The sequence below is a fragment of the Antedon mediterranea genome, chromosome 7, assembly GCF_964355755.1.
Source record: "Antedon mediterranea chromosome 7, ecAntMedi1.1, whole genome shotgun sequence".
Classification (NCBI taxonomy): domain Eukaryota; kingdom Metazoa; phylum Echinodermata; class Crinoidea; order Comatulida; family Antedonidae; genus Antedon; species Antedon mediterranea.
In genome coordinates this window covers 24,922,508-24,949,026 of record NC_092676.1, presented here as the reverse complement: position 1 = coordinate 24,949,026, position 26,519 = coordinate 24,922,508, and the positions used below count along the sequence as shown (strand labels likewise).

The 26,519-nt window shown below is 34.5% G+C and overlaps 4 protein-coding genes across 4 annotated transcripts; all 4 read left to right on the top strand.

Moving 5' to 3' along the window:
- Positions 1-229: 229 nt before the first annotated feature.
- On the top strand, positions 230-8,016 carry LOC140055700 (organic cation transporter protein-like). Its single transcript, XM_072101073.1, has 10 exons — positions 230-674; positions 1,259-1,362; positions 1,769-1,923; positions 3,092-3,260; positions 3,657-3,792; positions 4,767-4,864; positions 5,384-5,592; positions 6,368-6,482; positions 6,635-6,844; positions 7,007-8,016. The coding sequence occupies exons 1-10, from the start codon at positions 315-317 to the stop codon at positions 7,086-7,088; spliced, it is 1,638 nt and encodes a 545-aa protein (XP_071957174.1). The 5' UTR covers positions 230-314; the 3' UTR covers positions 7,089-8,016.
- Positions 8,017-8,246: 230 nt separating this feature from the next.
- LOC140055701 (organic cation transporter protein-like) lies at positions 8,247-13,832 on the top strand. The gene is made up of 10 exons (XM_072101074.1): positions 8,247-8,702; positions 9,480-9,583; positions 10,819-10,973; positions 11,218-11,386; positions 11,791-11,926; positions 12,401-12,498; positions 12,760-12,968; positions 13,138-13,252; positions 13,343-13,552; positions 13,694-13,832. The coding sequence occupies exons 1-10, from the start codon at positions 8,331-8,333 to the stop codon at positions 13,821-13,823; spliced, it is 1,698 nt and encodes a 565-aa protein (XP_071957175.1). The 5' UTR covers positions 8,247-8,330; the 3' UTR covers positions 13,824-13,832.
- A 593-nt stretch (positions 13,833-14,425) lies between these two features.
- Positions 14,426-19,529, top strand: LOC140055703 (organic cation transporter protein-like). Its single transcript, XM_072101077.1, has 10 exons — positions 14,426-14,811; positions 15,307-15,410; positions 15,535-15,689; positions 16,046-16,214; positions 16,591-16,726; positions 17,042-17,136; positions 17,418-17,626; positions 18,183-18,297; positions 18,460-18,669; positions 18,786-19,529. Exons 1-10 carry the CDS (start codon positions 14,440-14,442, stop codon positions 18,913-18,915), a joined length of 1,695 nt encoding a protein of 564 aa, XP_071957178.1. The 5' UTR covers positions 14,426-14,439; the 3' UTR covers positions 18,916-19,529.
- Positions 19,530-25,259, top strand: LOC140055702 (organic cation transporter protein-like). The gene is made up of 10 exons (XM_072101076.1): positions 19,530-19,951; positions 20,392-20,495; positions 20,622-20,776; positions 21,131-21,299; positions 21,639-21,774; positions 22,109-22,203; positions 23,319-23,527; positions 24,183-24,297; positions 24,465-24,674; positions 24,817-25,259. The coding sequence occupies exons 1-10, from the start codon at positions 19,580-19,582 to the stop codon at positions 24,944-24,946; spliced, it is 1,695 nt and encodes a 564-aa protein (XP_071957177.1). The 5' UTR covers positions 19,530-19,579; the 3' UTR covers positions 24,947-25,259.
- The last annotated feature ends 1,260 nt before the right edge of the window (positions 25,260-26,519 follow it).

The window sequence follows — 26,519 nt, the reverse complement described above, 5'->3', positions numbered from 1 at the left end:
GTATATATGCTTCCCTTGGTACATTCGCCCGTGAAAACACGGGTGGTATCGCCATCAAGAAAAGCGTTGTTGACAACAGCCAATGGCAACAGCCAGTGTAATGTGCTTTGACTGCCTCTCATTATAAATTATAAGACTACCCGGAAATATGAATATGTTAAACCATGACCTTCGTGGTTGAACATACTGCAACATCATTAATCTTTATCACTGATATCACATCTTGTGATCAAATTGAAATCATTCATTGCAGCGTACAGTCTAAGTTTTATAACAACTCTACCAAACGTGGTATAATATTGTCGGTTTTCGACATGATTTTCGACGATGTGTTCAAGTATATTGGGAAGTATGACAAGTACCAAGCTGTGCTCACGCATATCATTTGTTTAGTAACTATAGCGCATACAATGTCCAATATAGGTACCGTGTTCCTAAATGGCTCAATGGATCACTATTGTAAGCCTTCAGACGATGTGATAACTAATTGCACTGTCTATGAATGCGGTATAGAAATCCAGGTACTGCCGCAAGACGATGATAGTACGGCATTTATCGACGAATCAAAATGTAGAATGTACACGTCAACGGAAGGTAATGACACACATGTTGTAAAATGTGAACATGGATGGAACTATGACCAATCTCAGTATAAGTCTACAATTGTTTCGGAGGTACAGTATTATATGTTTATCTTTATCGGACATTGTACAAATTCCAAGCCAGCCTTGTGCAAACCATAGCAATCTAACAACAGGACTTCGTCTTGCAAAAATAGGAACACGTAACCTTTATTTGATCGTGTGTGCCTGGCCAGCAGCAGTATTGCGTACATATTCTCCGCGGCACGCGGTGTATGTATGCTACGGGGTGTGGAACTGATCGTGTTGTAGATAAACAACACCCTTTGTTCTCCGAAGCTCGGCATCCTGCTGTTAGATTGGAGAAACCAGCAACACAGTATAACCAGGGAGTTGTTAATAATAACAACTAATAACAACTCCCTGGTATAACCCTGTTCAGAGATGTCAAGTCTCGGAGAATTCAATTCAAATCTTCCTAATATGGGCATGCAATGCGATGACTAACGTATTTGCCGTCAAATACCACTGAATATATTATAATATCCATATAATTGCTTTATTAAATAATATTCAATGACTTGTACAATTGAGATATGTATTCATTCTTTATAATGTTCACTAGGTCTATAGGATATTATTGACATTTAATTTTTATATTTACGCTTATACTGTAGTTTGATTTGGTATGTGAAGACCGCTACAAGGTGTCAATAGCAGCATCCTCGTATTTGTTCGGATATTTCTTCGGGTCGATTGTCTTCGGAACAATAAGTGACTAGTAAATACAGATATTTTTTTTTTCGATTAAAATTTGTTTTCAGAAAACATGTATAGAAGCTTGGTTGCCATATGACGTAACGCAAAGACTAAAGCGCAACGCAAACGAGAGTTAAACTTGGTTCCCACTAGGACGCAACGCAAAGATGTAAGCGCGACCCAAACGAGTTGACCAATGACAAGCGGCAGTCGAATAAATCCATCGCTTGTGATTGATCAAATCCCTTTACGTCGTTGTGTTGCGTCTCCAGTGGTAACCAATCATTATGATGATCCGTCGTTTGTGATTGGTCTAATTACTTACATTAATTCTTTCATTTTAAACGAATGACATGTTTCTAGTTTTACCGGTACATCAAGATAAGCATATTAATCTAGCTATAATATTTGTATTTCTGTATCTTCAGTTTCGGTAGAAAACGTGGAATGATCATAGCCCTTACTATGAAAGTTGTTACTGGAACTATTTTGTCAATATCACCATCGTATTGGTTTTATTTCGTGTTCCGTGTTCTAAACGGTGCTACAACCATCGGATCATACATTGCTACATTTGTTTATGGTAAACTTTTATTTTAGACAATCCAACATTATTAGGTTAGTCGTATTTGACATCATTTCAGCGATTCCTTTTAGGCTCCCCTGTTATACTTATATGTTTGTTTTTTTGCTATATAGAAAGATTGAAAATAAAATAAATAAATAAATAAATATAGAGCAATAAACATTTATGGTAAAAGAATACATTCAATCGTAAAGATGTTATTTTAAATTTCAATTTTGCTGGTGCGGGTTATGTTGGCCTCATTGAAATTCAAACATCAATCCCATCATGGCAAGAGATCGCCTAACGAAGTGCATATCTCCCAGCCTATTCAGCTGTAAATGAGTACCTGGTTGAAAATACTAGGAAGGAAAAGGCGGCGTGGAAGGAAACACATAATGTCGAGGCTTAGTAATAGTACAATGTACTCCTAACAACTCATTCCCCTAACAACTCATTCCCCTAACAACTCATTCCCCTAACAACTCATTCCCCTAACAACTCATTCTCCTAACAACTCATTCCCCTAACAACTCATTCTCCTAACAACTCATTCCCCTAACAACTCATTCCCCTAACAACTCATTCTCCTAACAACTCATTCCCCTAACAACTCATTCCCCTAACAACTCATTCCCCTAACAACTCATTCCCCTAACAACTCATTCCCCTAACAACTCATTCCCCTAACAACTCATTCCCCTAACAACTCATTCCCCTAACAACTCATTCCCCTAACAACTCATTCCCCTAACAACTCATTCCCCTAACAACTCATTCCCCTAACAACTCATTCTCCTAACAACTCATTCCCCTAACAACTCATTCTCCTAACAACTCATTCTCCTAACAACTCATTCCCCTAACAACTCATTCCCCTAACAACTCATTCTCCTAACAACTCATTCTCCTAACAACTCATTCCCCTAACAACTCATTCTCCTAACAACTCATTCTCCTAACAACTCATTCCCCTAACAACTCATTCCCCTAACAACTCATTCTCCTAACAACTCATTCCCCTAACAACTCATTCCCCTAACAACTCATTCCCCTACGTTCAAAATGAACAAGGGACTCGCCTTTACCGTTAATGCACCGTAGCCTGATGAAAAAGCTTTGATAGGCCTAGAAAACCAGAATAACTACTGCTTGTAAAACTCATGTTATTTCTTTATATTTTCAGTGAACGAGATAGTGGCTCCGTCGAAACGCGCCAAGGTTTCAACAATATGTTACCTCTACTGGTGTATCGGCTTCTTGTTTCTAGCATTGTTTGGCTTCTTTCTAAGATCTTGGAGGACACTCTATCTCACCATCAGCTTGTGTCCAATACCAGTCATAGCAGTGTACTTGTAAGTATTCGAGTTTTCTCAAAATACTATACTTAAAAAAAAAAAATTAGAAGCAAGTCAATGTACAATGAACAAAAACAAAACAAAGGCTTGTGAATCAAAGTAACTTCTTGTAGGAATACTAACAGCGGTTCTTAATACATCAGTCCACAATAAAATTAAAATTCATATACTTTTATGGTTTAATAATAAACATAATAAAACTTGTTAGAAATTAATCCACTCGTTTGATTCATCAATTGACATTCCTTAACTGAATTTTAAAGTCGTAAAATATCCTTTTCAATCTATCCACAGCGTGTGTTATTTTAAACCCAGATGTACTCTTTACGATAAGATTTGTTTATACAATGTACAGTATGAGTTAAGTATCTCAGATATGTTCTTTTGTATTAGTTTTATTCCAGAGTCACCGCGTTGGCTTGTGCTGCAGAATAGACAAGAAGAAGCCAAATTAATTCTTCAAAAGATTGCCAAGAAGAACAAAAAGGAGTTCCCAGAAGGCTTTATTGAAAAGATCCAAATACAACAGGTAGGAGGTATTGAAATGAATTTGTTCGGGGTGAAGATTTCTGAAGTAAAATCATCAATAAGTAGTTCAAGTTTATCAAAATAATAATAATACCAATTTAGACTTGGTCTGAGGTCTGAAGACAGTTTCGGCGAGCTAATCAGACATCCAATATTGAATCTTGATCTGCACTTAAATTTCAAAGTTATTTAGATATTATAGACGAACCATGCCACAAGATGATACTACAGTTAGACTAGAAGCTTCCTCGCGGGGAACGTGTATGCAAATTATGCGATAGAGAAGATATTGGAGATATCTTTCATTTTGTTGTAATATGCCGTTTATACACACCGATGAAAGAGATTGATGCAACCTTCCACGCCATATCTCAAACTCTCATGTTCTACCTAAAGTTAATATTTATATCCACAGAAAAAAACACAATAGTACCACTTTCCAAGTGTATTGTATGTGCATATAATAATAATATAACCTATCCAATGTTCATGGTAACTTAAGCTGGGTTCCCACTAGGACGCAAGGCAGGAACGTAGACGCAATGCAAGCGAGTTGACCAATCACACGCGACTGTTCGAATAATTAATTGCTTGAGATTGGTCAAACCACTTTGCATTGCGTTACGTCCTTGCTTTGCGTACCAATGGGAACCAAGCTTGAAGGCCAACTGTGACTGCGTCGGACGAGGGAATTAAACATGTTTAAAGTTCTCGCGACGACCTAAAAACTACGCCCGACGCTATCTCAAGACATTTCGTCCCGCTTCGTCGTACGACGCTGTCTGAGTTGGCCTTTACACTTATTGTATTTTGAGGCTGGTGGCCTCTAAATACTGAATAAAATCTCGCATTGGACTGAAACCTTAAGATGCAAGTTTGCATTGGGTTATATTATTTTGATGAACTTTGATCCATTTACTACACTGAAACCGATGAAGTGTTATTATTTTAACGGACGATAGGCCTTTCTTACAGGATCTGCATCGACGCGAGTGGTCAAGGAAGACTGCGATCATTAACATCTTTCGTTACCCAAACATGAGAAAGAAATCATTGATTCTAATCTACTGTTGGTAATGTAACTTTTTTTTACAATAGAAAATGAATTGCGTAAATTAAAATAAGTTATTTCTCCATGGGTAAGGTACATTGACTCGATACAGTTTATTTGCATATCAAGAAAAAAAAAAGATACATGTCAACAAAAACCAATTTTGATTGATTTATATAGAGTTTCTACCATTTGCTGGTGTTTTTAGTTGATAACAAAGTACTTAATAAAGTAATAAAAAACGGTACTAAACCGAAATGTGTCGATTATAAATTGTGACATCTTGTTATAAAATTGGAACTGTTTAAATAATGTGCTTGCGGTATTTCAGTATGGTGTATATAAACAGTGCTTACACAACAAACCTGATATTCAAATTATGTGCGTGTTGTGGGCATTTTCCATGTCATATACATTAAAATGTAATACACAGCGCACCTAATGTGAATATTAGGTGTGTTATATGTTTCTATGTAAGCCTACGGGGATTTCTAAAATGTAATTTTTGTGTTTTTTTTTTGTTGTTTATAAAATAAAATAGGTGTACAGTGTGTCTTGCTTACTACGGCTTCCTCTACGGTGTTGAGAGTCTTGACATTAGTGTGTATTTAGGAGTCGCTCTGAGTGGGATAATTGAAGGTCTGGCTGTTTGTTGTGCTTTGTTTTCTATTCAAAAGTTTGGAAGACGTTTGACGCTAGGTGGCTTACTTAATGCAGCGGGCATTATGTGCTTTATCAATATCTGGATACGTAAGTAACCCGGATTTCCACTTGGGCACAACACAAGGCCGTAACGCACCGCAAGTAATTTGACCAATCATAATGCGATAGATCATCCGAACTGTCGCTTGTGATTGGTCAACTCAGTCGCGTTGTGTCGTCCAAGTGGGAACCAATCATTAATCGTACAGTATTTCACTACTCGCCCTTTTATTTCTTTGAATTGTGTTTAATACAAAAATCATTAGGTCTATTACCATATATAAGTACAGTAGAACCTCCATTTTACGTACGGTACGGGACCGAAAGGCGTACGTAAAACAAAGGATTCGTAAAATCAAGGTTGACCTTAAATTGACCCCAAATACGTAGAGATCGTAGCTAGCCGTGTTTGCCTACAGTATGCAGAGGTGGTCACTAGCTAGGCCTTGCCTAGACACTATTCAGGCCAAGCTAGCAGGCCTAGCAAGATGTGAGGCCTAACTAGAAAAGTACAGTATATACAGGCTGTGCGATGTTTAAATAAAGTGTAAAATATAATTGTTTTCTATCAATATTAAAAACAGTCTGCTTTAGGGGGAATGCACGTCCGTAGCTTGTCCCACACACAGCAGAATTCCTCACACAGCCATGATTGTGGCTTTGTGTGCTTTGTTGTTGTTAAATTGCGCCCTCAATGTAAGAAAATGATGACGTCATCGGTTATTTTAAGCGTACGTAAAATCGAGGGAACGTAAAATCAGGGTACGTAAAACACAGGTTCTACTGTATTTATGTATTCTAAATTCTGTCCACGTTTTTCTAGCGTCGGATATGGAAGGAATCCGAACTGCAGTATCCCTGGGAGGGCAATGCTTTGTGACTGCTACATTTTACTTGGTATACATATATACTAGCGAAATATTCTCAACAGACGTCCGGTAAGAATGATTCCTTTAACCTTTGACATCATCATCATTATCATCATCGTCATCACCATCACCCTGTCATTAAACGTATTGATTGTGATTTTGTAGCCCAAATGAATCACAACACTTTGCTGATACGTATGACCTTTATTGTATAATTGTAGAAGTTTTGGTGTTGGACTTTGTTCATTGATGGCACGAGTGGCAGGTATGCTTGCTCCTCAAATTCTTTATCTTAAAGTTGTGTGGAATCCCTTGCCGCTTGTGACGTTTAGCGTGACGTCAGTGTCTGCCGGATTGTTAGCATTTCTATTACCAGAGACTTTGAATTTTCCACTTTGTCAGACAGTTGAAGAAGCTGAGCTTGTGACAAGGTAAGCTAAGTTTAAGGTATTTTTTTTGACACTAACTTTATTCAATTGTTGGTTCTATTATTGTTCGCAATCAGTTACCAATACTTATCTTGAATTTGCCCATGAACAGCATCGTGGAATGGATACTTCTTTAAAAAAGTATCATTTTGTTTTCAATTATAGAACAACGAACAGAAGGAAGAATAGAATTGAGGTGTCAAAATCAAATGAGAACCAGAAAATCGACGAAACGACTACTATGTGACACGTAGGCGCTAAATGGAAATGGTGTTTTTGGTGCTATTATGTTTAAATTTTGTCGATAAAATAATTCTACTCGGGACACAACTTATAACTATTTATGATTGGTGATCATATTAATCACAATAATTATTGATGGCAGAATATTTTATGGTAAAATATTAAATATTATTATCATAACAAGATATATAAAATATTAAATATTATTATCGTAACAAGATAAAACAACAGATGCTTTTCCTTTAAAAAGAAATGCATATTAAAATAAAAAAAACCTGATGCCTCTGATAAATACCACCCTTTTAGGGTGCATATTAGCTTTAAGATGTGTGCTATGTTGGTGATTATGTAATTGAAGGTTGAAGAGGGGAGAATTAGTCAAAATTAGAGGGTCAGAAATAGTGGTCGCAATTATGAAGTATGGAAAGGTATTGGGAAAGAAAGAGCTCTGGAAACGGTTGGTCTTAGCCACATGAAATTTAATTGTAAACGGTTCCTTGTACATCTCATCTGGTCGTTTATAGCTTTAGGTCAATATTTTAATGGAAAATTTTTTGTAGCGTCACAATTAATCGGAGGTTGATTTCATTTAACATAACGACAACTTATTCTTTACTATAATCGTTCGTCATGCGTAGCACAGATCTTAAAATATGTGGTTTATGTGAAAATAAAAAACATTGTTATAGATAAAGATAATATCTAGTGTAATTATAGTTCATTATAGTAGTATCAGTTAACACAAAAAATAGGTGAAATCTACTAAACAAACAGAGGCATTTTGATTATTCCTTTGTACTTGATGAGTAAATTAAACACTATCCCCTAAAGACACTCCTTACCTTTATTTAAATTTCAATTTATTTTCACAAGAAAGCATGTAGGCCATAGCGTTTTAATAAATGTAGGCCTCTTTTGAATTAGCCTATATTATACATTTGAATACTATTTCAATTAAGTATATACATTTGATTCACAGTGATATCTTTTATTGTTGTTTTGAAGTATAACATACATAATCTCTTTCCATCTTAAAATTGCGTTAAACTTAAATTTATGACGGATGGTTGTTCCAGCAAACCTTTGCCAACTTCACGTGATAAATATTTAAAGTGAAAATTATCATTTATACGTGTATATCATATCTATTGATACTAATTGACACAGTCGTTCGAATCTCTCAGTTCAAGGCAATTTTTTAAAGCATTGCTTTGTTAAAGTAAAAGTTGCAACTAAAACAGTAAGTATGAAATTCGATGATGTGTTTAAGTACATTGGAGAATATGGTCTTTACCATAAGATACTTACAAACATAGTTTTATGCGTTGTTATATCGAATACGTTATCAAATATTGGGACTGTCTTCCTAAATGGCAAGATGGATCATTACTGTAAAGTTCCAAACATCTTAGAAAATACAAGTTGCAGTGGAACAGAGTATGAATGCGGTTTAGACAACCTGATGTTACCACCAGATGATGAGAGTACAGCCTTCATTAACGAAACCAAGTGCAGAATGTACACGAATCTGGCCGGAAGTAACGAAACGCAAATTACAAAATGTAAATATGGATGGACATATGACCAATCTCAATACGAATCAACTATTGTATCAGAGGTAAATAGTTGTTAATGATATAACACCAACACAGTTGTTTTATTGTATTATGGTATTTACCATGACTTTACGCAATATAGGCCTAATAATAATTATTAATTGATTTTAAACTAGGAACTACTTGATCTTTATATGTTTTACTATTATTACCTCCGCCAAGGAGGTTATGTTTTCACCCCTGTATGTTTGTGTGTGTGTTGGTGTGTGTGTGTGTGTGTGTGTGTGTGTGTGTCTGTGAACAGCCTGGAGGCCACAGTTTTTATCCGATTCTCACCAAATTTGGCAACAATGATCTATGCCCCAAAAGCTCGGACGAGTTCGAATTTGAGGGGAAAAGGTCATAGGTCAAGGTCACAACTAACAAAAAACTATTTTACTGCCTAGAGACCACAGTTTTTATCCGATTCTCACCAAACTTAGCCACAATGATCAATGACACATCATATAATTGTGGTGAAATTTTGAAGGGTCAGGGTCAAAGATCAAGGTCCACAAAAAACAAAAACAAAAAGAAATAAAAAAATAATAAAAAAAAAAAAACCTCAGTGGAACTTGAACCAGCAATCTCAACTGTGAGAGGCTGGATACATAACCATTACACCACACTGTCATCCACAACTTTGTAGGGTGCAGTTAACATATTTACACTTAGAACTAATAAAAAAAATGTAAAAAAAAATATTCAGGAGGCATTTTATGTAGGGGAATTTTACAGTAGGCGGAGGTTTGTACTCTTGGAGTACCCTCTAGTTCGTCTATAAATTGTTTTCTTTTCAGTTCGATCTGGTTTGTGAAGATAGCTACAAGGTATCATTAGCAGCTTCATCTTTCCTCTTTGGTTATTTTTTTGGATCGATCATTTTTGGAGCAATATGTGACTAGTAAGTAATCAGATTGTATAGTATGCAGTATACTTAAGCTTAGTTCCCACTAGCGACGCAACGTAACGCAACCTACGCAACGAAAGAAAATGCCCTTCTAATAATTGTGTTTTCCCCCCGCCTGCGTGAAATCAAACCTGCGATGTTTGCAGCACTGTTGCGTCGTCGGTAGCTTCCCACTTGCGATTTCGCAATACAGCACTTTGGGTCGATACGGTGTTGCGTTTTAGTGGGAACCACGCTTTAGTATGGGTCTTGCGTGGCAAGGAATGTTCCTTCACGATCCTCTATCAATGGTAGGCCCTATTGTTGTATTGTTTCATTATATATATTACCTTTTCTTTTGTATTGTTGACCATTAATAGAAAATAATAAATGTATGTATGTATAATAGTCATTCCCTAAAGCTGGGTTCCCACTAGCGACGCAACGCAAGGACGTAACGCAACGCAAGTGAATTGACCAATCACAAGCGATGGCTTATTCGCTTGTGAATGCTAACTTCGCTTGTCATTGGTTAAAACGCTTGCGTTGCGTTTACGTCCTTGCGTTACGTTCTAGTGGGAACCAAGCTTTAAGCGAATGAACGCAACGCAGCGACGTATCGACGCAAAGTGTTGTATTGCGTAATCACAAGTGGGAACCGACGGTGCAACAGTGCTGCAAACATCACAGGTTTGATTACACGCAGGTGGGGGCAAACACAATTATTGGAAGGGCATTTCCTTACGTTGCGTAGGTTGCGTTACGTTGCGTCGCTTGTGGGAAACAAGCTTTACTCTAGTTAACATACCGTAGTATGAAGAAAATCATTGTATGATTTTCTTGACTTTTACATTGCAGCCAGACTAATATGAGGAAATGGCCACCTTAAACAAATGTTTAAATTTTATCAATAGATCATCAAAAAATACGTTTCGCTTGTTCTATCCATCGTATATTACCCACTCTATCGAGATATTCAATTTTTTTCTGCCATCGTTTCTCTGACACACCCATTGCTATCCGTTATGTTTCCCTACTACGACTTACGGTGACGCATTTTTTCTTTCGTTGCAACTTCTTTTTCGAATGAATTCCTTTCTTTTTAAGAATCAATTAAAAACCTATTTGTTTAGCAAACTCACGGTACAATGAACCTTTTTTTTGTTCGTTGTTTTTCTTTTTCTTTGTTTGTTTTTGCAATACAAATGTATGTAATCTAATGGTTGACTATTTATTGTATTACATTATAGCTTTGGCAGAAAGCGAGGAATTATCTTGGCAATTCTTCTTCGAATTCTAACTGGTGTTGCAATGTCTTTAGCACCATCTTACTGGTTTTACTTCGTGTGTCGTGTTGCAAATGGTTGTCTCAATATAGGCTTGTTTATCTCTGTATTTGTTTACGGTAAATACGTGCTGTTTTAATTATTTCGTTGGCATCCGGTAACTTACGTGTACTTTATTTGCTCCCTATATAGTTTGCTCTAGTAACTTTTTCCTATCGTGTTTTCCGATCTTTCCCTACTGAGCATTCAGTGCAATTAGTTTACTGTAGTTTAGCATCTCCTTTTTCAGCTTTTTTATATTTAGGCCTACCAAGCAGAACTATAATATTGTTCACGAGTTTGTTTGTTTTTCCTAACTTTCAGTGAATGAGTTCGTAGCGCCATCAAAACGCGCATTTATATCAGCAATGGCCAACGTGTACTTCTGCGTCGGATTTCTGATACTGGCATTCCTGGCATATTTCATTAGAGCGTGGAGAACCTTGTACCTCGTCGTCAGTATTTGCCCTGGACTACTACTATTGGTGTACTTGTAAGTAGGGTTTACTCCTTTTAAAGTACGACTAAGCTTGTTTTTAAATATCAATCCTAGCAACTCTTCCCTGATCCTATTCAACACAGTAAACTTCAGTTCGCACACTTGCCATTTGAACCAGACACATGCATGAATGACAATCACACTATTTTGCTGAGGTTGGCGAACTAAGCGAATCAAATAACAGTCTTTGTAATTATTTCATCCTGCAGTGTCATGCAGACACTACGTAGGCTAACTTCTCCAAATAGTGTAAGTTAATCATTTTGCATGCTTAGAATGAAAAAAGTAATCCAAGCCTATGCATTTGATTATACTATGAATATTATAGTATCGTATGCATAGGCCTTTTTATGCAGTTTCCAAACATAAAATATTAAATTAAAACTTGTTTTATACAGCTTCATTCCAGAGTCACCTCGATGGCTGCTCTTGCAAAACAGACAGGAAGAAGCTAAGAATATTCTCCAGAAGATTGCTAAATTCAGCAACAAAGAGTTACCTGATGACTTTATTGAACACATTGAATTAAAAACGGTAACACTTAAATGTATTTTCACTTGCCAGCTAAATTGTTGTTTTTGTATAAAATTTCTACTACAATATTGATAATAATAATAATATAATAATATTTATTGGTTACTCTCCTTTAAAACGGAGGAACACTCTCGTAACAAGAGGTTCGACCCATACAAAATGTTTAAATTCATACAGTTATTACAATATATATATATATATATATATATATATATATATATATATATATATATATATATATATATATATATATATATACAGGTACAAAATATTATATTAAAAAAAATATTATATTATAAAAAGATTTTAAGTCTATCAGCAGCCCAACTTATTGTTTTTGTGCTGATCAGGGAAGTTCACTGTTTTCTGCTAATATTATACAGTACCTTTTATACTTAAATTGTTTTAAACTGCATTTTCTTACTCCGTGTTATGATTCATTGATTATGTTTTGATATTGTATGTTATCACCAGGAACCAACTAAACAACGACCATCAACCTTTGCGTCTACTCTCAACATCTTCCGCTACTCAAACATGAGAAGGAAAACACTCATTCTCATTTACTGTTGGTAAGACAGCACACACTTATTATTTTGGTGATTACCTCACTTGTACTAAGCAGCTTAATAAACAGTAATGGTTTTATATACAATCCACGTGTACCTATTCTCCTACCGATGCAAAACATCCCGCTTCTTACAAACAAGGAACAGAAGACTTAAGCCGCACGATTCTTTATATTGGGCAAAGATAATTTATGGTCAATTTTCTGTATTTCAAATTTAAACTTTTAGCCTAAAACTGTTAGTATTTCTTTGTATTGTATTTAGGTTTACTGCATGCCTTGTCTACTACGGTTTGACGTACGGCGTCGAAGGTCTTGATGTCAATGTATACGTTGGAATCTGTGTCATGGGCGTATTAGAGTTTTTTGCCACATTCACTACTGCCTTTAGTATTCAAAGGTTTGGAAGACGCAGCATGTTAGTCGCATGTTTGATAATCACCGGTACTATGTCATTCATTAACATTTGGATACGTAAGTAGAACTAGTTGTGTTTGAAACGCATGATTCGATACTTTTCTATAGATTTTGTAAAATGTTTTTTTAAAGAATGAAAATACAGAAAGTTTATAAAACATGCAAACTTAAGTATATAAATATAAACTTTTGTTACCACAATAACGTTGTTTATTTTATCCATTAGCTTCTAGTTATGCAGGCATACGGACAGCTATTTCACTGACAGGACGATTTTTTGTGACTGGGACATTTATCATAGCATATGTAATTACAGCCGAGATTTTCTCAACAGATGTTAGGTAAGTTTAATTTTACATATTACACCTACTGCTCTCATTTTTTTGTACTTTAAAGCGTTTTTTATATTAATGTTTATTACATTTATCTAGAACCATTGGACTGGGAATCTGTTCATTCATGGCACGTTTCGCTGGAGTTCTTGCTCCGCAAATTCTTTTTCTTGAAAAACTTTGGAAACCGTTGCCGTTGGTTGCGTTTAGTTTCACGTCAATGTCCGCAGGATTACTGGTTCTACTTTTACCAGAAACGTTGAATTACCCGCTACCTCAGACCATAGAAGAAGCAGAACTTGTTACAAGGTAAGGCTCAAATGTAAATGGAAAGCTTTGCATGTAGTGAGCACATTTTTGTTTTGTTTCTGATATTATTATCGGATACGATACTACGCGGTGTTAGAAACAAATGCTAATAATACAAGTTGCCAATTTATTAATTGATAGAGACACCAATCGTAATTGGAGAACAGGAGATGATTTCAAGATGAAATCAGACAAACCTGGATCTGATAAAGGCTTGGAGAAGAAAGAAAGGCCGGATCGGAAAGAGGAAACATTGAATTCAACTGTCTAAAAATGTTTGGTGGTTGAGAGAATATAGGATATATATATGGTTTTACAAACAAAATAGTTTGTTTACGATAACTTGAAACAACAAGCATTTTTAATAAGTTGAGTGACTAGTCTAATATTATTATCAAACTTCTGTTTTAGAAATGATTACTTATATATAGTTGTACACTATTCATTATTAAGAATAGTAATTATTAATAACAACGGTAAAAGCGATTTTATATAACATATGTAGGCTTATAACTATTTAATATTTTTTCTTATTTTGGCTTTTTGGAAAACTTAGTAATAATATAGGATTATATCCAATGTAAATTGTACAATGCAATTATAGCATGATGTTATACAATATAGATTATCTGTATTATTTGTAACGAGAAAGAGAAAACCTTACCCTCTGACCATTATATTATATTAGTTTTAGCGAATTTATTAATTGTTACTGCAAAATACAGTAGTTGGATCATGTAAATATGAGAAACCCGCCAAGTAATAAATGTCACAATTTCAATTGGTAGATTTAGTTACATCAGATCATTTTAAACCAATAAATCACAGATACATTTATTTCATCTTGTATTTCTTGATACGTGCTGAAGTTGTTAGGAACAATCAATATGAAATTCGACAATGTGTTTAAGTACACTGGAGAATATGATCGTTATCATAAAATACTCGTAAATGTAGTTTTATGCGTTCTGATCTCCGGTGTTTTTGCAAATATTGGGACGGTCTTCTACAATGGCAAGATGGATCACTACTGCAAAGTTCCAAACATCTTAGAAAATACCAGTTGTAGTGGAACAGAGTATGAATGCGGTTTAGACAACCTGATGTTACCACCAGATGATGAGACCACATCTTTCATTAACGAAACCAAGTGCAGAATGTACACGAATCTGGCGGGAAGTAATGAAACTGAAATTACAAAATGCAAATATGGATGGACATATGACCAATCTCAATACAAATCAACTATTGTATCAGAGGTAAGTATTTCGATGGTGTATTTTGTTTGCCAAAAACTATACATATTTATGTATGTATAAACTATAATCTAATACAGTGTAAGAGGCCTACATAGTAGGCCTCGTATGTTAAGCTCTGTCCACACTATCAAATGTTATGTGACAACAAAAATATGATGGGGCTTGGATCGCATTTAAAACAAATGAAGATATAGAAGAAGTGGAACAAAAATGTATAATAAAACATATTTTACATTAGCAAACTTTAGTTTGCAAACTCATTGTTTGCAAAAAAGGAGTTTGTACAAGTGAAATAAAAAAAATTAAAACTTTAAAAAACTTTTGCGAACCATTGAAGTTTTCTAGTATAGGCTAAATGTAACTTAATGTTGATGCGCCAAAAACTGTGTGGGTTGTCCTTTAATGCAAATCTTATCAATGTAAATGAGACCACATTTGAGTTTAGAAATATAAACAGGGCATAAATATCATTTTAAGATTTGTTACTCTCTGCAGTTCGATCTTGTCTGTGACGATGGCTACAAAGTATCGTTGGCCGCTTCGTCGTTCCTATTTGGCTTTTTCTTTGGATCTATCATATTTGGAACAGTATGCGATTAGTAAGTATATCATTTTTTCTATTTAAAATCATTGAATCAAGATCGCGAATGAATTAAAAACAGGATAGATAGCTTCGATACCTTGGGTTTTGCTGATGTTTGAATGTTTATTTCTATTATACAGCTTTGGTAGAAAACGTGGGATTCTTTTGGCGTTTTTTTTAAGGACTTTGGCCGGAATTACATTGTCTTTCGCCAAAACTTACTGGTTTTACTTCGTGATTCGTGTCATCCACGGCTGTGTTAATATAGGCGTATACATATCGCTATTCGTTTATGGTAAGTTTGCATGACGACTAAAACTCTTTCTGGAAGACATAATAATAGAGTAAACTCTGTATAACTATTTAAGTTAAGTCCAATGTAAATGTATATATTTAAGTTTGCTTCATATATAGTATTTATTGTATATGTTTTCTGTTTAATACCTGCAACTTTCGTCGCTGTTGGTCTTGATGAAATAAAAAAAACAACAATAGTTTAAATATAACGTTTCTACTGATATCACTTAATTTATGACGTATAGCTCTTGGTCTAAATCTTCCAAGACTAGAAATTATTGAGGATAAAGGTAAATTGGAATGTTAATATCTTAGTCTCATGTATGACATTTGTGTAATATGTCTTCCTATCAGTGAATGAGTTTGTTGCTCCGTCAAAACGTGGACTTATGTCGTTAATGATTCAAGTTTACGTCAGCCTAGGATTCGTGACGCTTGCTTTCGTGGCATACCTCATTAGATCGTGGAGTAATCTATTACTCATCGGCAGTGCATGTCCTATACCATTTGTAATCGTGTACCTGTAAGTAGACAATTCAAGTTTTGTTTACATATGGTGAAGTTTTTTAACGTTATTGAGAAGTTCTCTGACGCCAGGGAGAAGTTTTCTGACGATATGGAGACATTTTGTACCTTACTTGAAAGTTTTCTGACGCTAGGTAGAAGTTTTCTGACGCTATGTAGACTTTTTCTAACGCTTTCGACGTTATTGAGAAGTTTTCTGACGCTAAGGGGACGTTTTATGACACTAAAGAGAAGTTTATCGTTTTTTAAGTTAAGGAAGAAGTTGTTGGACATTACGGAGAAATTTTCTGAAGATAGTTTTCTGACTTTGGGATAATTATTTGGACGTTAGAGGTTTTAGTTAATACTTTTCATATTTTACATGTTTTAAATAGTTTTATTCCCGAGTCGCCCCGTTGGCTACTTTTAAAGAAACGACCTGACGAAGCTAAGGCTATTCTACAGAAGATCGCAAAATTCAACAATAAAGAGTTACCCGATAACGTTATTGACCACATTGAACTACCAACAGTAAGTTTCATCCGACTATAATAGTTTTAATTTAACTAAGGCAATCTTACAACATGATGCTGAGCTCTGGAGATCAACGGGTTTATCCATCTGTGACTGCGACATTGTTGGTATTGTCGCAGCCAGATATGATCAAAGGACTATTACAAGTTCCTATCTTGTAAAAGCAAGCTCAGTGTCCTGTTAGTAGATGCCTTGGTTTAACGTTTAACAGTAAAATCACGTGGGGCACAGCTTGTAATGTAAATATTGGCTTTTGTATTATTTAATTTCTTATACAGTAGGCCTACAGTAATATTTTTTTTTATTCGTCAGGATTCAACTACACAACCATCAACCTTTGCGTCTGTTCTCAACATCTTCCGCTACCCAAACATGAGAAAGAAAACACTCATTCTAATCTACTGTTGGTAATGGAAATACATGATTATTATGCAAATAAAAACCCCGTAGATTAAAATGAGTGTGAGGTGTTAACGATGCTCCGTGTGGATTAACTCGATTCAATTAACGGCTATAATATGATCTCGTCAGTCCCTATTTATGCCTTAAGCCCTGTCTATTTTTGCATTGAACTGTCTCGTTTTGTATATCACATGTCAATAATGCCAGTATTTCATATTAAAACCAGGTTCACTGCACGTCAAGAAGACAATTGCCTTGATACTAAAATATTTCTCTTTACAACCAGGTTCACTGCATGTCTTGTCTACTACGGGTTGACGTACGGTGTCGAAGGTCTTGACGTCAATGTGTACGTTGGAATCTGTGTCATCGGTGTGTTAGAGTTTATTTCAACGTTAGCAAGTATCATCAGCATCCAAAAGTTTGGCAGACGTAGCATATTGACGATTTGTTTGATATTTACCGGTACTATGTCATTTATTAATATTTGGATACGTAAGTACAATATTTTATTTGGAAAGAAATGATTGACAAGAAATTGTGATAGTTTTTGGCAATTAATAATATAATAATAAACATTAATTGTAATGCGCACTTCTCTGCCAAAGTTGCTCAAGTCTCATTGCAAGATTATGATTTAAGAGAAAACGTAATTCAGATAAATGCGTAATACATTTTCAAATTAAAAGATACAGGACCTAAAGTTTCTTTTCTGATAAATTACAGTAGTACAGTATGATATAAACTTAGTCTCACTGTGACTCGAGCAAACTCGAGCGAGTTTGTCAATAAAATGTTGCTAACGTAGACTAGTTGACAAATAAAAGTCTAGATTTGCAGACTTACTTTTGCTAAAACTTTTGTTTCCAAACTCCGCAAAAATGTGGTAAACTTTGCTCTTCTAGACTAGGCTTTACACTATTAACATGAAGTGTTTGCCTAAACGTTATTTAAAGAAAATAAAGTATTATTTATAACCATGCTTCACTGGCAATACATGCTTCTTCACTATATAACATTAGTCATGCAATAATGCTGCTTTTATTTTTAGCTTCCAGTTTTCCAAACATACGAACCGCCATTTCAATGACAGGACGGTTTTTTGTGAATGGGACATTTATGATAGTATATTTAATTACGGCCGAGATTTTTTCAACAGATGTTAGGTAAGTTCTTTTTGAAATATTCATGCTGTTATATTGAGCGTCCTTTCCGTGGTTGCTCTTATACAGGCCAATATGGCCAAATACCGTATGTCCACTGCTTTAGGAGAGACAGACCGAATTCTGCCAATAAAAGAAAGCTACTTTTTCTTTTATTTTAACTAGAACAACTGGACTGGGAATTTGTTCGTTCATGTCACGTTTCGCTGGTGTGCTAGCGCCACAGATTCTTTTTCTTGAAAAACTTTGGAAGCCTTTGCCGTTGGTGGCGTTTAGTTTCACGTCAATGTCTGCAGGATTACTGGTTCTACTTTTACCAGAAACTTTGAATTACCCGCTGCCTCAGACAATAGAAGAAGCAGAACTTGTTACAAGGTAAGGCTCAAATGTAAATGGAAAGCTTTGCATGAAGTGAGCACATACTTTTTGTTTTGTTTCTGATATTAGAGACATACGCTAATAATAAAAGTTGTCACTTTATTAATTGGTAGAGACACCAATCGTAATTGGAGAACAGGAGATGATTTCAAGTTGAAATCAGACAAACTTGGATCTGAAAAAGACACGAGGAAGAAGGAAATGTTGGATGAGAAAGAAGAAATATTGAATTCAACTGTATAAACTTGAAAATGAATATTTGGTGGTTGAGAGAATACATATATATAATAATGGTTACAACAAAATTTAAAACTTGAAAGAACAAGCATTTTTAATATTATTATTTAAGTGCCTAGTCTAATAATATTATCAAACTTATAGTCTGTATTAGAAAATATTATTTATCTATATTTCTGCACTATTCATTAGTACGGATAGTAATTGTTAATAACACGATAGGCCTAAACGGTAAAAGCGATTTTTATAAATAGGCTTTTACAACTGTTTAATATTTTTGGCTTTGGTTGGCTTTTGGAAAAACTTAGTAATAATATAGGATTAGATCCAATGTCAATTGCAGCAATAATATTATATTGTAAAACTGCAATTATAGCATTGAACATGATGTTATACAATATAGATTATCTGTATTATTTGTAACGTTGTGTGCAGGGAATAACGTAAAAACCTTACCCTCTTACGATTATATTTTATTAGTTTTAGTTTGAGAATTTATTTATTGCTATTGCAAAATACTGTAGTCTGATCAAGAGACCCGCCAAGTAATAAATGTCACAATTTCAATTGGTAGATTTAGTATCAGATCATTTTAAACCAATAAATCACAGATACGTTTATTTCAACTTGCATTTCTTGATACGGGCTGAAGTTGTTAGGAACAATCAATATGAAATTCGACAATGTGTTTAAGTACACTGGAGAATATGATCGTTATCACAAAATACTCGTAAATGTAGTTTTATGCGTTCTAGTCTCGAATGTTTTTGCAAACATTGGGACGGTCTTCTACAATGGCAAGATGGATCACTACTGCAAAGTTCCAAACATCTTAGAAAATACCAGTTGTAGTGGCACAGAATATGAATGCGGTTTAGACAACCTGATGTTCCCACCAGATGATGAGACCACATCTTTCATTAACGAAACCAAGTGCAGAATGTACACGAATATGGCCGGAAGTAACGAAACGCAAATTACAAAATGTAAATATGGATGGACATATGACCATTCTCAATACGAATCAACTATTGTATCAGAGGTAAGTATTTCGATGATGTATTGTGTTCGAAACAAAGATGACACATAGTTTGTTAAAGTATAAGGTACGTTCCAATGCAGTGTAATATTAGGCCTTCTTTTTGTAGGCCTATAATGTGTGTTCGTGGAACTAAATGTTTAAAAAGGCATGATTTTCATAATAAAACCTATTCTACATTAGCAAACTTTAGTTTTCAAACTCATCGTTTGCAATTCCAATTAATGGAAACTTGATAAAATTTGCCTAAATTGCGAGTTTTCTCATGTTTGCGAACTACTGTAAAGTTTTCTAGTGCCGACTTATATGTAGCTTAATGTTGATACGCCAAAATTGATAACTGTGTGGATTGTCCTTTATTATCAATGTAAATGAGACCACATTTGAGTTTAGAAATATGAAAAGGGCATAAGTATCATTTTAAGATGTTTTGCTCTCTCCAGTTCGATCTTGTATGCGATGATAGCTATAAGGTATCGTTAGCCGCTTCGTCGTTTCTATTTGGATTTTTCTTTGGATCTATCATATTTGGAACAGTATGCGATTAGTAAGTAATCATTTTTTTCTATTTAAAATCCTTGAATCAAAATCGAACTAATTAATAAAGTTCATAGCTTGCAGGCTTCGATACCTTGGGTTTTCCTGATAGTTTGAATGTTATATTTCTTTACAGCTTTGGTAGAAAACGTGGGATTCTTTTGGCGTTTCTTTTAAGGACTTTGGCTGGAATTACATTGTCTTTCGCCAAATCTTACTGGTTTTACTTCGTGATTCGTGTTATTCATGGTTGTGTTAGTATAGGCATGTACATATCGCTATTCGTTTATGGTAAGTATAATATCAAAAACTGTTTTATTTTAACTGTAAGAATGACAATGTCTTTCTGGAAGACATGTTAAGTACAAAACAGAAAGGCGGAGACCCTCACCATTTACTGTATTCCTTTTGTTATCACATGGTATACTGTTGACCTAACTTAACTGTAACAATGACATTTCCAAAGTGTACTAAATGGCTATATACAAAGCATTTACTGGTGTCACTCAATTTCGGTTGACCAAAGACGTCTGGCTCTTGGTCTAAATCTTCAAGACCATCAACTATTGAGGATAGAGGTTTAATATCTTAGTCTTTCTCATCTCATGCATATTATGACATTTGTGTAATCTGTTTTCCTATCAGTGAATGAGTTCGTTGCTCCGTCAAAACGTGGACTTATGTCGTTAATGGTTCAAGTTTACCTCAGCCTAGGATTCGTGACGCTTGCTTTCATGGCATACCTCATTAGATCGTGGAGTAATCTAATACTCATTGCCAGTGCATGTCCTATACCATTTTTAATCGTGTACCTGTAAGTAGTCAACCCGCAATAAATAACTTTTTTAATTTTCGGACGTTATGGTGAAGTTTTTTTACGTTATTAAGAAGTTCTTTGACGTTATTCAGAAGTTTTCTGACGTCAGAGAGAAATTTTCTAATGCTTAGGGAGACGTTTTTTGACGTTATTGTAAAGTTTTCTAACGCTTAGGGAGATGTTTTTTGACGTTTTTAAGAAGTTTTCTGACACAACGAAGAAGTTTTCTGACGCTAACATAAGTTTTCCGACGTTCAGGAGACTTTTTTTAACGTTAGAAGTTTTTAACACAAGTTTTGGTTAATACTTCTCATACTTTAAACATATTTTATATAGTTTTATGCCAGAGTCACCCCGTTGGCTGCTTTTAAAGAAACGACCTGACGAAGCTAAGGCTATTCTACAAAAGATCGCAAAATTCAACAATAAAGAGTTACCCGATAACGTTATTGACCACATTGAACTACCAACAGTAAGTTTTATTCAACTATAGCATATTTTGTTATAGCCTGTTTTTTAACAGGATGTTGAGCTCCGACGATCAAAGGGTTTATATGTGGTGGCTGCGACACAATCACTTCCACGCCCCTTAACAGACACCACGTCTCTTCGTATTTGTCCCAGCCAGACATCCGATCATATGATTCTTACGAGTTCCTATCTTGGCAAGGCGAGCTCAGTGTCCTGTTTGTTAGAAGCCTTGGTTTAACGTTTAACAGTAAAATCACATCGAGCATGTAAATATTGGCTTTTGTATTAAATAATTTCTTATACAGTACAGTAATATTTTTTGTTTTATTCGTCAGGATTCAACTAAACAACCATCAACCTTTGCATCTGTTCTCAATATCTTTCGCTACTCAAACATGAGAAAGAAAACACTAATTCTCATCTACTGTTGGTAATGGAAAACATATGATAATTATTAAAATAAAATATATGTATATAAAAACGAATAAACGGTGTCAACGATGATCAGTGTGGATTAACTCGATTCAATTAACTGTTATAATTATGATCGTGTCAGTCCGTAGTAATCAATTTATACTGCTTTATTATAGCCCTGTTTATCTTGTATTGAACTGTCTTGTTTTGTATGTCAAATGTCAATAATTTCAGTAGTTAAATTATAGTGGTATATAAAAATTAAATTTAATTATTGTTTTTGTTGCTACGATTCATCATCATCATCCATTAATAATTTAATAATCTAAATAGCAATCATATCGATATTTTTAATGATAGACTTGGTTATTTTAAGAGGACGATTATGTGTTCACTTCTTGAACAGCCTGCATAACCTGTTTGATTAATTGAAATTGTTTATGGCATGCCGATCTATGTTATATATATATATTTATATAACACCTATATAAATTCCTGTCATTTGATTGGACGAATGTGGGTCACATGGCGTGCAATAGTACGCACTATTCAACGATCGTTAAATAGTACTTTTTGAAACATTTTTGTGTACGAAAAAAAAACGTCTAGATGTTATATAAAACAAGTAATGAATGTTTTGTATTCGTGTAATGGTACAAATAATGGCACTTGGTGAATGATGAAAGGTTATATCAACTCGGCTTTGCCTCGTTGATATAACCTTTCATCATTCACCTCGTGCCATTATTTGTACCATTGCACTCATAAACATTCATTATTTGTATAATATATCACCGGGCGGTTTCGAATTAATGTTCATTGCCTAATGTGTTTATATATATATATATATATATATATTATCTGTATTTTATTGTTAACCGTTTTTGATGTTGTATTGTTTTATGTTTCAAACATGTTAGTGGCGGTATTTATCGCTGTTGGTTTTGACTGAATAAAATAAAAATAAAATAAAAATAAATATTACTTTTTAGGCTATTAATGGTGTTCATTTCTTATATAGTTCATCGGGTATACCATTTCATTTCATCTTAAAACCAGGTTCATTGCCAAGAAGACAATTGCCCTGATACTAAAATATTACCTTTATTTCTCGTATCTCTTTACAACCAGGTTCACGGCATGTCTTGTGTACTACGGTTTGACGTACGGCGTCGAAGGTCTTGACGTCAATGTGTACGTTGGAATCTGTGTCATGGGCGTGTTAGAGTTTCTTTCCACGTTAGCAAGTATCATCAGCATCGAAAAGTTTGGCAGACGAAGCGTATTGGCGATTTGTTTGATATTTACCGGCACTATGTCATTTATTAATATTTGGATACGTAAGTACAATATTTTATTTGGAAGGAAATGATTGACAAAAAATTGTGATAATTTGGAAATTAATAATATAATAATAAATATTAATTGTAATGCGCACTTCTCTGCCAAAGTTGCTCAAGGTTGCAGAGTTATGATTTAAAAGAAAGCTTTAAAAAGAAATTGAGATATTAAATGCGTAATACATTTTCAAATTAGAAAATACAGGACCTAAAGTTTCTTTTCTGATACAGAAAAACCACCACACTTTCAAATTCGAGCGAGTTTGTCAATATATGGTTTCATGCAACATATGTTGACTAGTTGTAATATTCTTGTTGCTTGTGTTTGCAAACATATTATGCTCCATAACTCAAAAATGTATTGTAGGTGGAGAAGCATCCTATATATATTTAAGATTATAGTTTGCGAATTTTCTTTTTTCTTTTTCTGTTTGTACGTTTGTTGATATGGATAAAATTTCCGAAAAAAAAAAATGAATTTAATTGAATAAAAGTTTGCTAACGTAGACCAGTTGAAAAACTTTGGAAAATAACATGAATAATCTGTTTTGTGTAAATGTTAGCGTTTATATAACCATACTTCACATGCAACAAAGGCTGACATTGTTATTACTCTATACTTTGGTCATGCAATTAAAGCTGTTTTTATTTTTAGCTTCCAGTTTTTCAGACATACGAACCGCTATTTCACTGACAGGACGGTTTTTTGTGAATGGGGCATTCATGATAGTTTATATAGTTACGGCTGAGATTTTTTCAACAGATGTAAGGTAAGTTCTTGTTTATGGTTCAATAGAGCGTCCCCTGGTTGCTCTTATACAGGTCAATGTGGCCATTGCTATCAAACACCGTATGTCCACTGCTTTAGGACAGACTGAATTCTGCCAATGAAAAAAGGCCACTTTTTCCCCTATTTTTATTATTATAATTTAACTAGAACAACTGGACTGGGAATCTGTTCGTTCATGTCACGTTTCGCTGGTGTGCTAGCGCCACAGATTCTTTTTCTTGAACAACTTTGGAAACCGTTGCCGTTGGTTGCGTTTAGTTTCACGTCAATGTCCGCAGGATTACTGGTTCTACTTTTACCAGAGACTTTGAATTACCCGCTGCCTCAGACAATAGAAGAAGCAGAACTTGTTACAAGGTAAGGCTCAAATAGTGAGAAAATAAGAGCCATATTTTTATGTTTCTTATATTACGATCCAAATTTCCACTGAATGTGATTGCACAGCACTTGAAATAGAAACAGACAGTAATACTAAGGTTGTCAATGTATTAATTGATAGATACACCAACCGCAATTGGAGAACAGGAGATGATTTGAAGTTAAAATTAGACAAATTTGGATCTTATGAAGATACAAGAAAGGAGAAAAGGCCGGATCGGAAAGAGGAAATATTGAATTCAACTTTATAAAGTTGAAGGTGCTTGGTGGAGAGAACAAATTACAAACAAAATAGCATTTTTATTTCATATTATAACTTGAAACAAGCATTTTGAAATGATTGATTGATTGTCTTGTCTAATAGTAAATTTGGGAAGTGTTTATAAAACTTTAGTATTATATATACGTTATTATTTTCTATAGTTCTAAACTATTCATTCATGCGATAATTAATAATATTCTTTAAATATACTGTGGTGATTAAAAAAATAAAATATAGGCATAAGTCTGTTTCATTGTTCAACTCGTATTAAGGGTAAGTGCTGAAGTACGAACAATAAAAAATATGAAACATTCGACATGTGTATGCTTTATTATCTTGCAAATATTGGAACGGTCTGTCAGTTGCATTGCATTTTTTCCGTCCATATAGAAGCCGGGAGCGCTGTTGTTTGTCCATTCGGGGGGGTTTTCATTGAACTTTTATTGAGTGCGCCATTCATTGTGCCATTCATTGTGTTGTCCATAATTGATTTGGGTTTTAGTATAATATAATTTATTATATAACACCTATATAAATTCCTGTCATTTGATTGGACGAATGTGGGTCACATGGCGTGCAATAGTACGCACTATTCAACGATCGTTAAATAGTACTTTTTGAAACATTTTTGTTTGTTATTTAGATGTTATATAAAACAAATAATGAATGTTTTGTATTCGTGTAATGGTACAAATAATGGCACTTGGTGAATGATGAAAGGTTATATCAACTCGGCTTTGCCTCGTTGATATAACCTTTCATCATTCACCTCGTGCCATTATTTGTACCATTGCACTCATAAACATTCATTATTTGTATACTATTTTACTAAACTTATAGACATACAATTGATTTTAAACTATTTTAATGATCATAATACTGTTTTAATCTGTTTATAATTTTATATCAGGCTTATCTGTAAAGTTCGATCTGGTTTGTGATAGCTGTACTATTTGATAGCGGCTTTATCATTCCTGTTAAGTTGTTTTCTCTATAAGTTTTGGAACAATATGACTAGTAATTAACAGGTTGTCAGATTACCCCACCACCCCTATCCCCCTATCATTAAAATAGTTTAAAATCAATTGTATGTCTATAAGTTTAGTAAAATAGTATACAAATAATGAATGTTTTGTATTCGTGTAATGGTACAAATAATGGCACTTGGTGAATGATGAAAGGTTATATCAACTCGGCTTTGCCTCGTTGATATAACCTTTCATCATTCACCTCGTGCCATTATTTGTACCATTGCACTCATAAACATTCATTATTTGTATACTATTTTACTAAACTTATAGACATACAATTGATTTTAAACTATTTTAATGATCATAATACTGTTTTAATCTGTTTATAATTTTATATCAGGCTTATCTGTAAAGTTCGATCTGGTTTGTGATAGCTGTACTATTTGATAGCGGCTTTATCATTCCTGTTAAGTTGTTTTCTCTATAAGTTTTGGAACAATATGACTAGTAATTAACAGGTTGTCAGATTACCCCACCACCCCTATCCCCCTACACCCAAACTTGGACAAATGAAATATCGGGAGGTTTTAT

Bases quoted from the DNA above. Each gene is read 5' to 3' on its own strand.
- LOC140055702 (XM_072101076.1), top strand. From the start codon at position 19,580: ATGAAATTCGACAATGTGTTTAAGTACACTGGAGAATATGATCGTTAT. The intron at 20,777-21,130 runs GTAAGTATAATA...TTTTCCTATCAG, and splicing joins CATATCGCTATTCGTTTATG to TGAATGAGTTCGTTGCTCCG. The intron at 23,528-24,182 runs GTAAGTACAATA...TTTTATTTTTAG, and splicing joins ATTTATTAATATTTGGATAC to CTTCCAGTTTTTCAGACATA.
- LOC140055701 (XM_072101074.1), top strand. From the start codon at position 8,331: ATGAAATTCGATGATGTGTTTAAGTACATTGGAGAATATGGTCTTTAC. The intron at 10,974-11,217 runs GTAAATACGTGC...CCTAACTTTCAG, and splicing joins TATCTCTGTATTTGTTTACG to TGAATGAGTTCGTAGCGCCA. The intron at 11,387-11,790 runs GTAAGTAGGGTT...TGTTTTATACAG, and splicing joins CTACTACTATTGGTGTACTT to CTTCATTCCAGAGTCACCTC.
- LOC140055703 (XM_072101077.1), top strand. From the start codon at position 14,440: ATGAAATTCGACAATGTGTTTAAGTACACTGGAGAATATGATCGTTAT. The intron at 15,411-15,534 runs GTAAGTATATCA...TCTATTATACAG, and splicing joins TTTGGAACAGTATGCGATTA to CTTTGGTAGAAAACGTGGGA. The intron at 16,215-16,590 runs GTAAGTAGACAA...TGTTTTAAATAG, and splicing joins CCATTTGTAATCGTGTACCT to TTTTATTCCCGAGTCGCCCC.
- LOC140055700 (XM_072101073.1), top strand. From the start codon at position 315: ATGATTTTCGACGATGTGTTCAAGTATATTGGGAAGTATGACAAGTAC. The intron at 5,593-6,367 runs GTAAGTAACCCG...ACGTTTTTCTAG, and splicing joins CTTTATCAATATCTGGATAC to CGTCGGATATGGAAGGAATC. The intron at 6,483-6,634 runs GTAAGAATGATT...GTATAATTGTAG, and splicing joins ATATTCTCAACAGACGTCCG to AAGTTTTGGTGTTGGACTTT.